This window comes from Gilbertella persicaria, assembly GCF_025201335.1.
Source record: "Gilbertella persicaria strain CBS 190.32 chromosome Unknown B0P05scaffold_18, whole genome shotgun sequence".
Lineage (NCBI taxonomy): Eukaryota > Fungi > Mucoromycota > Mucoromycetes > Mucorales > Choanephoraceae > Gilbertella > Gilbertella persicaria.
Genome location: NW_026251979.1, coordinates 466,971 through 480,193, shown reverse-complemented (window position 1 = coordinate 480,193; position 13,223 = coordinate 466,971). Strand labels below are relative to the sequence as shown.

General features: G+C 34.1%; 2 protein-coding genes and 1 non-coding gene across 3 annotated transcripts; 2 read left to right on the top strand and 1 right to left on the bottom strand.

The window, feature by feature from the left end:
* Window positions 1–863: 863 nt before the first annotated feature.
* On the top strand, window positions 864–1,578 carry B0P05DRAFT_586942 (uncharacterized protein; the record flags this gene model as incomplete). Its single annotated transcript, XM_051582545.1, has 2 exons — window positions 864–1,502; window positions 1,552–1,578. The coding sequence occupies 2 exons, from the start codon at window positions 864–866 to the stop codon at window positions 1,576–1,578; spliced, it is 666 nt and encodes a 221-aa protein (XP_051435365.1).
* Window positions 1,579–5,684: 4,106 nt separating this feature from the next.
* Window positions 5,685–5,756, top strand: B0P05DRAFT_t46. Its single transcript has one exon. It is a non-coding gene; the product is annotated as a tRNA-Pro (tRNA).
* Window positions 5,757–7,582: 1,826 nt separating this feature from the next.
* On the bottom strand, window positions 7,583–9,786 carry B0P05DRAFT_603798 (folliculin-interacting protein middle domain-containing protein; the record flags this gene model as incomplete). Its single annotated transcript, XM_051583302.1, has 8 exons — window positions 7,583–7,877; window positions 7,923–8,235; window positions 8,266–8,429; window positions 8,535–8,584; window positions 8,634–8,831; window positions 8,883–9,182; window positions 9,258–9,689; window positions 9,739–9,786. The coding sequence occupies 8 exons, from the start codon at window positions 9,784–9,786 to the stop codon at window positions 7,583–7,585; spliced, it is 1,800 nt and encodes a 599-aa protein (XP_051435364.1).
* Between the last annotated feature and the right edge of the window lie 3,437 nt (window positions 9,787–13,223).

The window sequence follows — 13,223 nt, the reverse complement described above, 5'->3', positions numbered from 1 at the left end:
AGAGTTCACACTACTACTGGATATAGCCCATTCTTCTTAACCTATGGTAGAGAACCTAGACTTCCAGGCGATGCGTTGGTCCCATATATCGACAAGCAAACCTTTCAAGATGAACGGACTGTAGCAGACATAACATCCAGAGAATTAGCCGATCTTGGTCAACATCGTGCTGCTGCCGAATTTCGCATGAAGGCCATGGCTGAAAAGGATAAAGCAAAGTGGGATGCGCAAATCAAACCCACTACTTTCGAAGCAGGTGATAAAGTTATGTTGACGCATGAAGGTCGTTATGGACTAGAACCCCTCTGGTGTGATGTTTTGATAATAGAGTTATATAATAAGATGATATAGAGACAAAGGTAGATACTTTGAGACTGTTCCATACAATTTTTATTGTTTTTTTTTTATTATAAATTATTCTAGCATATTTATACATGAAGAGATGTCGGAGTAAGTAGTAGTAGAGTTCATGCAAATGACTGAGTCTCTATTATCATAGACTACTTTAAATTAATTAAATAATGTAAATTATGGATTTCGGTTTATAAGTCTTGATCTATTAAAAGATCCATTGTCTTATTCAGTACAAGAGGTTCTTTTATGTCTATTTCTGATGTAAATTGATTATGATGTATTTTAGTATGTAAATGAAGACTTATTTAATGTCAGATCATCACATCTGGAAAGGACCTTACATTGTCACGGCTTGCTACCCTGAATATGGCACATACAAGTTAGAAACTTTGGCTGGTGAACCCTTAAAATCGTTAGTACATGTCGATCGCCTTAAAGCTGCTCATGGCAACACACCTTCAATTCCTTGGTATGATCCTGTAGTAGCTAGATAAGAGTGGCGAAACGTTATGACAAATATTGGTCGTGCTGCTGTTGTTCCCACATTACCACCCACTATTGTAGACAAAGAAGTTTTTGGTGAAAGGGATTACCCAAACATGAAAGCTACTATTGCTGACCCTATATCTGCTCCTATTGATACGGTCGATCCCATTGATCCTACGGCTAATACAGCTGATCCTGTGGTTAATCCTATGAATGATTCTATTGATCCTAGTAATCATGGTCTTTCTTTACCCACCAACGATCTTTCTACCGACAATGCTGACATATATGAACCATCTCAAATGACTTCTGCTCCTTCCCTGTCTTCGTCCACAGAGAATATACAAGTTGGTACTTCTGATGATGTGTCTACACCTTTGACGAACCCTTCTGATCAAGAACAACTTCCTGTTGTTGACTATCCTTCTCTGACTGTTCCTTCTCCTACATACCTACCAGAAATGGATGACAAAGAAACTGAGAAGATGATCGACACTGATCATTTTGCGGATGAACAAGAACACGTTTATCCTCCTGATGACTCCTCTGAGGCTGATTACAACTTTGATGTCGACATCGACGAACTTGACAAGACTACCGCTGAATCTGCACCTACTCTGCCTACTGCCTCCTCACCCCAACCTGTTTTGCCTTCTTTACACGTTCAGAGGCGAACGTCAAGCCAGGAGGGGGTAATGTCACCGATATTAGCACTTCCGAGCACAAGCAGCCAATTGAGGTTCAATATAATCTACCAAATATGTATAAACCTAACAAGAAAAGGTTTAAACCTCAATTGGCCAACAAGAGAAAAAAGAAGACGAAGTTGAATCTGATTCGTGCAAGGAAGTTGCCTTTGGAAAAGACCAAGCCTTTACTAGAATAGTTAAGAAACAAGAATTGTTTAGCGTAAAGCACATAATTGCTCCTTCCTTTATTTGATTTAGAATAGATATTTTAGCGTAATACACAAAACATATAAATACTGTGTTGTTGATAAATGTAAGTTCTTCATCTTAAGACTTACTTAATCAAAACACAGGTAATATAAAAATATAAATAATAATAAAAGATCTTAAGACTTACTTTATCAAAACACAGACGTCACTGCCTTCTAGAATATTTTCCCAGTAATATCATTGGCTAGAAAATATTCTATCGTCACCTGACCTGTACTATTGAACACAAACCTTAAGAAAATATCAATTTGACAAAAATGTCAAGGTATAATGATAATTCAGTCGATATCTTGAAGGTGTTCTTTATTGTTTGCGAGTGTGAGTCTTGATGTTGTCGGATCAAATGCGGATCAACAGAAAAGCAAATCCAGTACAAATAATTCAAAATACAATTGACAACAAAACAAATAGAATATAAGATAAAAATAACTAAGGTACATGATAATGTTAATAAATGTTCCCAAAAGCATCCTTCTTCAGATAACTACCAAGTATGTTCTTTCCCAGAGCAACCAGTTACTAAGACAGGAGTTTTACCAAGGACAGACCCCAATTAACAATATTGTATAGTAGCTTTCTTCTTTCTTATTTGTTTCTTTCCTTTCTCTTGTATACTTCAATTGACAGACAGATAAATCCAATCTTCCCAAGATTTTCCAGATTTCTTCTTCAATTCAGTAGTCAGAAAAATAACCTTTCTTCTTTTTTTGTATTTTTTTATGATGATAAGATTCCCCTTTATTGAAAAATATGTGATGTGATATTTATACTATTTTTTTGACTAAAATATATGATTCGATAAAAATAAGAAATAAGAAGAAATGTCAGTCGATTGATATTATCGAGAGTGTAAAGAAGAGATAGGGTGATTTTGTTTGATTTGTTTTCTGGGATGATAATATTTCGCTTAAAGGAATAACAATTAAGATTCGTCTTGATTCCATTTTGAGATTGATTGCTTCATGTGATTTAATGATCTTCTGAGAGTGATTGTGAGTTTTCATTTTAAAAGGCGTACCAATTATATTGCTTCCTGCTGACTTGGAAAATAAAAATTTTAACATTTTGACACTTACCAACAAACCTGTCAAAATGTAATTTTGCGTCTTGTTACGGATGTTGATAGCTGCAATAAGATCACGTGACCAAGAAATACTATTTTAGGTTTATTCTTTAACTCGTGATTCTAAAGAAGTAGACCCAAAAAGGAAATTATTTAAACTGAGTAGTTTTTATCACTAATCAAAAATTGAATGCCTTTTATTCTTTAGATTATGTGGGTTATTTATATGTTTTCTAGTTATTTATACTAGTACGTAATTAGTAATTGAAGACATGAAATATAAAATAATATGCTAAATATAATTGCTAATAATTGACTAATATCAATGTTTTGCTAAGTATCCTTTTTGGTTCTTTTTCTTCGTTCTTTGCTTCGTTTTATGTTAGGTGAGAACCTTCTTCTTTTCTTTGCGTTTGCTTCTTTTCGGAATTTCATTTCTAGTTCTAGCGGCAGTTCTTGCATGAGTTGTGTATTACTTGCAGTGTGGTTCGTAACAAAATTTGACTCGACAAAAAATGTCACAGAAAATAGTGATTCCAGTAAGAAGCAACCAATTGAAGTTGAATATAACCTTCCAACAAACTATAATCCGAACAAACGAAGGTTTAAACCACAAATACTGAACAAAAGAAGAAAGAAAGTCCGCCTCAACTTAATTCGCATTAGAAAAGCCAAGCACACTTTAGATTCGTCAAGACAGAAACATCAATCAGCTTTAAGTATTTAATTACTTCCTTCTCCATATGTTATAGTTTATATATTTTAGTACAATTAGAAAACATATAAATACTGTGTTATTGATACTTGTAAGTTCTTCATCTTATACTTACTGTATCAATACACAGGTAACATTACATTTATTATAAATAAATATCTTATACTTACTGTATCAATACACAGGTAACATTACATTTATTATAAATAAATATCTTATACTTACTGTATCAATACACAGTTCCTTTCTGTGACGTCACGTTATTTCCAGAATATTTCCCAGTGAATCTATTGGCTAAGAAACGTTCTATTGTCTCGTGACTTGACTATAAAAACACAAACCTAAGTAAAATATCAAATCGACAAAATGTCACGGTATAATGTTGAGTATTCAGTCCTAGTTGAGGGTGTTCTTTATTGTAGTTTTGGTGTTATCAGATCAAACGCGGATCAACAAAAGGAGGCCTATTTACAGAATGTAAACGGTCATGATTTCATTAAAGGATTCTCACTTACAAATCCAGTACAACAAATGATAATAATAATAAAAATATAGATGACAGATACAAGAATTAAAATATAACTAAAGTATAGACATGTTAACCAATGCTTCAAATTCTTCTCCAGATAACTACCAAGTGTGTTCTACCAAAGAGCAACCAGTTATATGAGACAGTTAAGCCAAATATTCTCCAACTTCCAAACAATAGTTTCTTTTTAACTTCTTTCCTTCCTTTCAAGTACAGACAGACAGATTCGATCTTCAGACTAAGATATACCAGAATACTTCTTCTTACTTGAGGAAATGTCAAATAGATTTTTGATAATGATAAGATTCTCTCTTTTTCTTTATTTTAAAAATATATCGATATTTATATGTTTTCAATATTTCTTTTTCGTATGATTTTGTCATTTAGAATATCACTCGATAAAAATCGAATTGATCAAAATGATTGATTTGAGAAGATTTGCGATTGTGAGGTGACCTTTTTCGCTTAAATGTAGATATTTGTGAAACTTCTTTGGTGTTCAGGTTGCCTTCCATTTTTAGAAATAGTATGGGTTGCTTCAAGCGATTTTGAGTGATTATATTTTGGCAGTAGAAATTGTTTTCAAACAACGATCCAATCAAAGTAGTTGCAACGTCATCCAAAAATATTTTTGAAATCAAACTTCGAAACTCAATTGTTAACTTCACAAAATGTCGCAGATATTAGTACTTCCGACCGCCAACAGCCAATCGAGGTTGAATATAACCTTCCCTATATGTATAGATCAAACAAAAAAAGGTTTAAACCTCAAATATCAAACAAGAAAAGAAAGAAGGTTAGACTGAATCTATTACGCTTAAGGAAGTTGCCTTTAGGAGACGCCAAGCTCGCGTGGCATTCGTCGAAAAAGAAGTAATCAATCAAGTTGAAGGATATAATTACTTCCTGCTTTATTAGTGATAGAATAGATATTTTAGTATAGAATAGAAAAATATAAATACCGTGTTGTTGATGATTATAAGTTACTTATCAAAGACTTATAATATCAAAACACAGGTAACATATAACAAAGAAATAAAAAAAAAAGATCAAAGACTTATAATATCAAAACACAGACGTCACTGCCTTCTAGAATATTTTCCCAGTAATACCATTGGCTAGAAAATATTCTATCGTCACCTGACCTGTATTATTGAATACAAAGGTTAAAGAAATATTAACTTGACAAAATGTCGTCTTGATATTATAACAACTAATAGTATTTAAGTAATACTAATTAAGAGTAAAGAGATAATTAATTGATTTCTTTATTGAATAACGATGATCTTATATTTATACTTTTCTACCAAGTAATATGGATAATTCTATAAAGAAAATAAGAAAGTTGTGGAAGGTTCCGGAACCATGATTACTAATCCGAGATTAGTAATCATAGTTCCTGAACCTTCTACGACTTTCTTATTTTCTAATTAGACATTTCTATTGTACCTCATAAAATGTATAAATATAAACATAACATACAATGAAATAAAGGAATCAATCATCGCTTTACTATTAATCTTTTATTATAAGAAATACTATTCGTTGTTCCAACATCAAGACAACAAAAAAAAAGGTGGTTTCTTGGTTTAGTGGTATAATTCTCGCTTAGGGTGCGAGAGGTCCCGGGTTCGATTCCCGGAGAAACCCTCTTTTGATTTTCTAAATTCGCTTTTTGATAATCAGGGTTTTCTTGTTGATAACCTTATGCACCACCTGCAAGAACAACTTTTTATGTCTGTAAGGTATAGTGCTGAATAAGATATATTGTTGCAGGACAAAGGTAGAGATCGCAAGAACTTGTAGATATAAGAACAATAAATATAGCAGATCAATAGACAGCAAGTTATATGTAATGAGCACCATGTTTTAACTCGTCCGATTATGTTATTTGGATAAGAAAAGATACAAGGATATAATATAATATAACATACAATGATCAAATGTAATGCAAGATCAAGGGACCCAATTAGACAAATGATATAATAATAGTCTAGTTTAAAATAAAAGACAGTACATGTAAGGTACGGTTGTGAGTCTAAGGTAAAAATATGGATGTCTTTATTTAAGTTGAATCTATTCTAAAGTAGTCATGTTGGACTTGCAAAAGTGCAATCATGACAATCCAAGTACAATACATTTATGGGTCATTGTAAAAATGGTAAGATGTATCAAGCTCTTGCCGACTAAAAGTAAGATGAGCAATATGTGCTGAAGTCTAATGTGATATAGAGTAATACAGTAATTGGGATCCAAAGTAAAAGAATAAGTATTCTGTGACACCAGTAGCTGTCAGAATTTAGAGTTGAATAATATGGAGTTCAAATTTGGGTAGAAAAAATACGCATAGAAAAATAGAGTATGAAATGGTCGTTTCGTAACAATATAAAAGAATCGAAAGCAAGGAATGAAAGCTGAAGTCAATTTACAAAGAAACTGACTACTAATGTTGTAAGGTAAAAGACTGCCCTAAGATGCTTAACTATCAAAACTGGATAATTTAAATGAAAGCAAGAGAAAATAGAGTTTGCAATGTAATGCACGATTCGAATAGCAAGAATAACAGTAATATAACAGTAGGTTAGAAACCAAATATTTAGTTTTATGTTCTGATTTTTTTAAAGAAAATAATTTGATGATATATTAGATTGTTGAATCATTTAAATATGCAAAAACTGATCATTATTCAAACATACTAATATCAAGGTGCGGCTTTATGTAGATAGTTTTTTAATTGATATACATACAACTCTGAAATCATCATTTTTCATTGCTGCCGTCTCAAACTGGCTTCATTGATGGTTTGCCCATTCCATGTTTCATTTTTATTGATAACCAAACAACCTGGATCGATGAAATCACTTCATTGCACTTATTTTATTTCCATTCAGTTTTTCGTACAACTATACTGCCTGTAGCTTCCATATTCTACTATCGTACGTACTACAAACGTTGATCAACAAAGGAATATCATTTTGAGACAATCTATGTATCCACAGATTAGCAAATAGGTTTCTGCGAATTTAGATAGTCATTACCCTAAATCGGCGGCTAAAGCAGCAGTGTTATTTAAAGGTGATAGAGCAGGTGGATGTCCGCCTTCTTGCATGATAGAATCTTGTAGAATGTCCTGTAATATTGTACTCTGTAGATAAATCAACTGTAGGCTGTCCTCCATAAAGTCAATGATCTAAAGTATACGAATAAGAACCTTCCACTGCAAGTCATCTGTACCTGTTCTGAACATGATGTATCGCCATTATTTTCATCAAAAGTCTGCTTCATACACGATAGCATGTTATGTACCAAATTCGACATCTGGATAGATTGCCAATTTCCATTTGCATTGGATCGCTTCGTTGAAGATGAAGATGACGCATCCGACAGATTTAAATCAGGCGTCTTACAGTTAAGGACACGGCATTTACTAAAGAACAAAACAATATCAGTCAAGAAGCCTTGTGTACCTGCACAACTTACAAATTATTCGCATCAATCACTAAACAAGAAGCCTCATTCACAGAATCTGAAAGTGTAAATTGATCCAATGTACTACGTAGATCAGCATCCAATATAGTCGTAGGTGGTAATGTAGGAATGCCTAAAAGGACGAAATCAGATTTATATGTATCAGAGTAAGAACCCATCAGCGAACGACCATATGATTTAGCAAACAATCGATCCGTCTTGATATGACTGGGTATAATGGTGTCTGAATTAGCGCGTTGTTGATAATGCGTGATATCAGGTTCCATGTGTGTGATTGTTGATCTAGAAAACACAGTGAGGTTGCATATCCACTTATCACATACTTACTTTGGCATAGGGACATGGAAGCACTCGGACGGGGATAACAAAGGGAGTGGCATATCGCCACCTATGGATGAAGGGGAAGACGACATGACAGTAGGATCGGGTGACCATGATCTTTCGTCTGTGTCGCTTAGCCATTTGGATGAGCTTTTAAGTGAGTTTGATAATGAGTCAATAGATGAGGATGGATAGATATGGTGTCCATTTCCTGGTGGTATCGCAATTGATTCCACATCGCCTGTCAAATGCCTGACAATTTTGTCTTCAAACTTGTGTTCATTATTAGTATCATCCAATTCTCGGCTAAAAATAGACTCTGAAGAAGCACAGGTAGGTATAGATCCACTATCTCTTTTTGTTTTGGTTCTAGTCTCAGTATTTTCGAATACTTCATTGCATCTGATAAAATACGATAGGATGTACAAAATTCTTCGTACAATGCTCGGCCTTAATCCAACAACAATCGTTCTTGTGACTCTTGATGGTGTACCTATGAATCCATACAGATCACTTTTTGTTTTTTAGTGTGTGTGTGTGTGTTCGAGAAAGTATCAGCATCACTGCAAAATATGGATATAATATATATATATATATATATATATAGAAAAAACCTGCCTTAGTTGTGCCCATAAGGGATCATAGTTTCCATGGTGACACCCAATCTTCTAAATATAGATGAGATCAGTTGCTTTACATATGACTACAGTAACCTACATTTTCTGTTTCGGGAGGTACAACAGTATGTACCCAAGAAAGATGATGCATTAAAACACCCGTCAATAAGGTCGATATAAAGTAGTTATGTGCCTTGTTATTAAATTGCTGAATTAGAAACATGAGCTCCTTAATCAGATTAGCATCGTATTCAGATTTTTTATGAGGAAATGTTGTCATATTTAGCCATAATGGTTCCTGCAATAATATAAACACACATAATCTTGTATTTCGGCTTGTTTTTTTTACCTGAATCCGAGGTGTCGTATAGAGATCGAAAAATGATTTCTTAAACTGATTGACGGCATCAATAAGGACAGAATCATTCTGGAATGTATTTGAAGCGAGAAACATGTTACTGGATCGTTTTCTAGGTTGTAGTTGCTGAGGAGGAGGAGGAGGATGCGATTTGAAGTATTGATAAAGTTGTTTGAATGCTACTGCTTGTAACTGATGCAATCGATTTTCAATCAAAGCAAAATGCGAAAATATAAAATCATAAAGTGTCTCATTCTTGTCTTCTAATGTGATGATAATAGCAATAGCAAACTTGACGGATCTCGAAGTGTGTCGTGCAGGCTATGATAAACACAATCAATATGAATAGAGAGAGAAATTACATACGCTTTCTAAGTTTGATAATCTAGGAGTAGGTAAAGGTGTAGGACTGAAGGACCCATTTTCCATGTTTGTTTGACTAAATCTTCTTGTACGCTTTGTTGATTGATGAAGGCCTAGCACAGGAGGATAAATAGATGATGAAACAGAAAAATGATCATCATCACTTGACTGCTCAGATACATTGTCTTCACACAAAGAAGAATTGGCAATAAATGATGCAGTCGAGCGATCGCTATTTACAGAGGAAAATGATCTACGTCGAGATGCGTCTGTGTGTTGCTGCTGGTAGATATTATTCAGAGTAAAAAGTTTGGATACAATAATCTGTGGATTTTTTTCTCGTTTATAATAGTGTATCTTTGTATTCATGCCTTTATACGCAAGAGGTGCTGTGCCAAATATCATTTCTCCAGTCAAATCTAATTTCCGATGGTTCTATAACAGAAGAATTCAACATACGTATAGTCAGTTTGTAAGTCCTTACGAGTCGAGCATGGTTCTTTTGTTGATCCGAGATAGATAAAGAGGGCATGGCTCTCATATAAGATGGTCTCCAATCATGTCTTGTGTCCTTAAAGGAGCCCAATTCCATATTTTTACCCGGACTGTATGCTTGAGATCCATTCCAAGACTGGGCTAATGGTGTATGACTATGACCTGAAGACGATTCATTGAGAGAACAGTCCGAATCATAAAGAATTGTCTTGTTTGATTCACCAATGTCTTGACAAAACAAGACCCGTAAATGATCTTCTTTCAAGTCACTTGGTTGCCATCTATAATAATGAAATGAATATTATGTTGAAGTGCATATCAATCATTATTCATCTCTTTTCCAATACACCCCACCGCCGCCTCGCTACCAGTCGCGATCCCCAGCAAGTTACTGTGCTATTAAAATTCTGTTTTATTTACGATTGAGGTTCTAATAGTATTTGACTATAGGCGTCGTCAGCGTCTCTTGAGATAGTTCTGCTACGAAAAAGTCGTTGAAGCATATTTCGTTTTGCTCTCTTCCAAAAAAAAAAAGAGTTTCTTTTTTTTAATATATCCTTTTTTTCTTTTTTTTTTTTTTGCTTTACGATAAGAGAAAAGAGGGAAATATATGTGCTTCAGAAAAAAAAAATAACATTTAAATTTGGAGAAAAAAAAACATTTAAAAGTCCTGCTTGATCGACAAGAGAAAGACAACAGTCTGAATTTTATAGAAAACCAACACGCTTAATATCTTTATCTCTCTTTGTTTTTCACTTCATTCTATATCATTATCGATATGTGCTTCTGAAATACGTGCTGGTTCAAATGGTTTACCAAAAAGAGTTAACTTTCAACTTATCTTATTGGTAAAGATAGACATGTATCTCCGTTATTGTATCACTTATAATTTAACGTGATACATAGTATTTTTTTTTTTTTTTTTTTTTTTTTTTTGCAGAGCGATGTGTTTTCATTTTAAATCAATCCCCACTGTCTGTTTCATGCAGGCACTTTGAATTAGCAGGGTCCAGACTGTAAAAAAGGAAGTACTTTTTGTTTGACCAATAGAAATTCTTGAAATCGATAGAATGTAGAATTCCTTGGTAGACAGTAGATTTCTGCTTGAACTTTGAAATGTAAACAAATCATCAGAAAAACAGACGTCGCGTTTGATAACTTGATAAGAATTTGTTCTTTAATCGTTTTTAATCGACCTCAATAGACGATAAATATGTCATAAAGTTAATTGCAAAAACTGTAGGCATGCTATTGTAGGAATGATAGCTAATCTAATGAAATCGATCATCTCTTAAAACAACTTTAACGGATAAAGTCTACGCAAATCATTCAAAAGCAGGGTAAGGAGAATCATAGCCAGATGAAAGAAGCAAAAGTTATTAATCTTTCTGAACCGTCTGCTAGTATTCACTACAAATCACCGGCTGAACTGACTATATGAGTAGCAACTCCTGGTGAATCATTGGATGATGAGTGCTATGCGATATTGTTTTTGGTAAAATATGGTGTTGATCATGATATGCTTTCTCTAACAATATATGTGAGTGTGTTATAGGTATTCAAGTGTATGGTTTATTGATATGAGAGGTAATGCTTAGATGGATTATGTGCAAATAAGTCATGTTATTTAATGGTCTGATCTATTTCCTCTTGCTGAATGCTGTCTTCAAGGTTGAGTTGCTGGTATGCATTGTATATATTTCTTTTCTGTTGCTCTCTTTTGTGATTGCCTTTCAAGAATGCTTCTAGTGATGAGTATAGTGGTGTATGATTAGACCCATATCACCAACCATAGAAGTGTATACAATATATTATGTAATGCATATATATATAACAAAAGAGGCGTTTATATAATCCAATAATATATAACGATGCTACTAATAATGTCTAATGAGAAGCATAAAAGAACACATTCTAAGCATTTGCGGAATTGGCCTTTACTAGCAAGATTAGCGGTTTTTATCGAAGTTGCGTGTATAGGAACAACCAATTGACCAAGCGTTTAAATTGATCGTTTTACATCTAGTATTGCCCCTTTTACTGCTAAGATTCTCGCCGACATGCATCAACCAAGTCAAATACGAATTGAAGCAAATAGGTATCGGTGTTTTTTGGAGACACTGTTGTTTCATATATCCATGAGCCTGCTCTCGTGGAGGTTCATAAGAATCAATACTTGAAATGAGCCAAGGAGCATGTTAATTGGACAACAGATTAGTGAATCCATGTCATCTAGTTTGATAAATCGCGATTTTTTGTTCAAAAGACCGGTGGTGGTATCAGGGTTGTTTTTTCATAAAGGTGGCTGTTATAAGCAATAGCTCACAATACTTACCATCAAGTATAGCAAGGTGTGAGTAATAGTTTGGGACTGTTTCTGGAGAGGCAGGATTGGTCCTCTCGTTGATGGCATAACGAACCAAGCTAAGTATATTGAAGTTTTGTAGGAAAGTCTTCAATCTTGGCCTATGAAATTGGAATCTCAGAGTAATAGTCGCTTAATCTTTTAAGAAGATAGAACAACTTGTCATACTAGTTAATTGGAAGGTCCAGCAAAGGATTAAGGATTTAATTTTTGGCTTGCCCAAAACCCAGATTCAGATCTCATTGAGCAATTGTACTGGGCTCAGGAAAAGAAATAAAAAGCTAGAGACCTAGTGTTACTATTGTTGTAAGATTGAAGAAAGAGCTTTATAATCTGTGGAATCAGGTCAGTATGGAGCTGACAACTGATCTTATTGAAAGCATAGAGATAAATGTTAGGCAGTTATTGACGCAAATGGAGGCATCGCCAAATATTGCCTTAGTTTTTTGACTCTGTCACAACAAAATATATCCTTCGCGACAATACTAAATAGAAAATAAAAATGCTTAGATATCAATGAAGCACATTAAAGGCTTTCTTTATCATAATGACTTTGTTTCCGAATCTCAAAGATCAGAAATCAGGTGAAGTTCAAGTGGGGTCAATGCACGTTAATAAAAGCTATACTAGCAACAAATGAGGTAGCATGATTCCTCTAAACAGCATATTTCGAATCGTTTCGTTTCATTTGTTAGAAAAGGTGCTGCGTATGGCCTGTTGTATCTAAACCCGATCGTACAAACTTGTTAATAAATCCAACTAAATGCGGTATAAAAGAAAATGCCAAAAATAACAGGAGAGAACTGTTGCTATAGCCAAAACTTGAGTTGTTATACACACACTGTAATTGATACCATGTACATATATAGATTCATAAATTAAAATATACGATAAAGAAGAATTGACGTTGCTGAACTACAACCGAGTAAAAGTATATTCTGTTGAGCGGATTTCGAGGGGGTATCATCATTTGAGTGATCAGTAGCCTATCCCGCCAAGAACATGCTACGAGGGCGTCGCTTAGCGTAGAAGGCAGAGCAATAGTCGAGAAACATTAACAAAGGATTCAAGCCAAGCCAGCAAAGAAGCTAATTAGGACGTTACTGAAA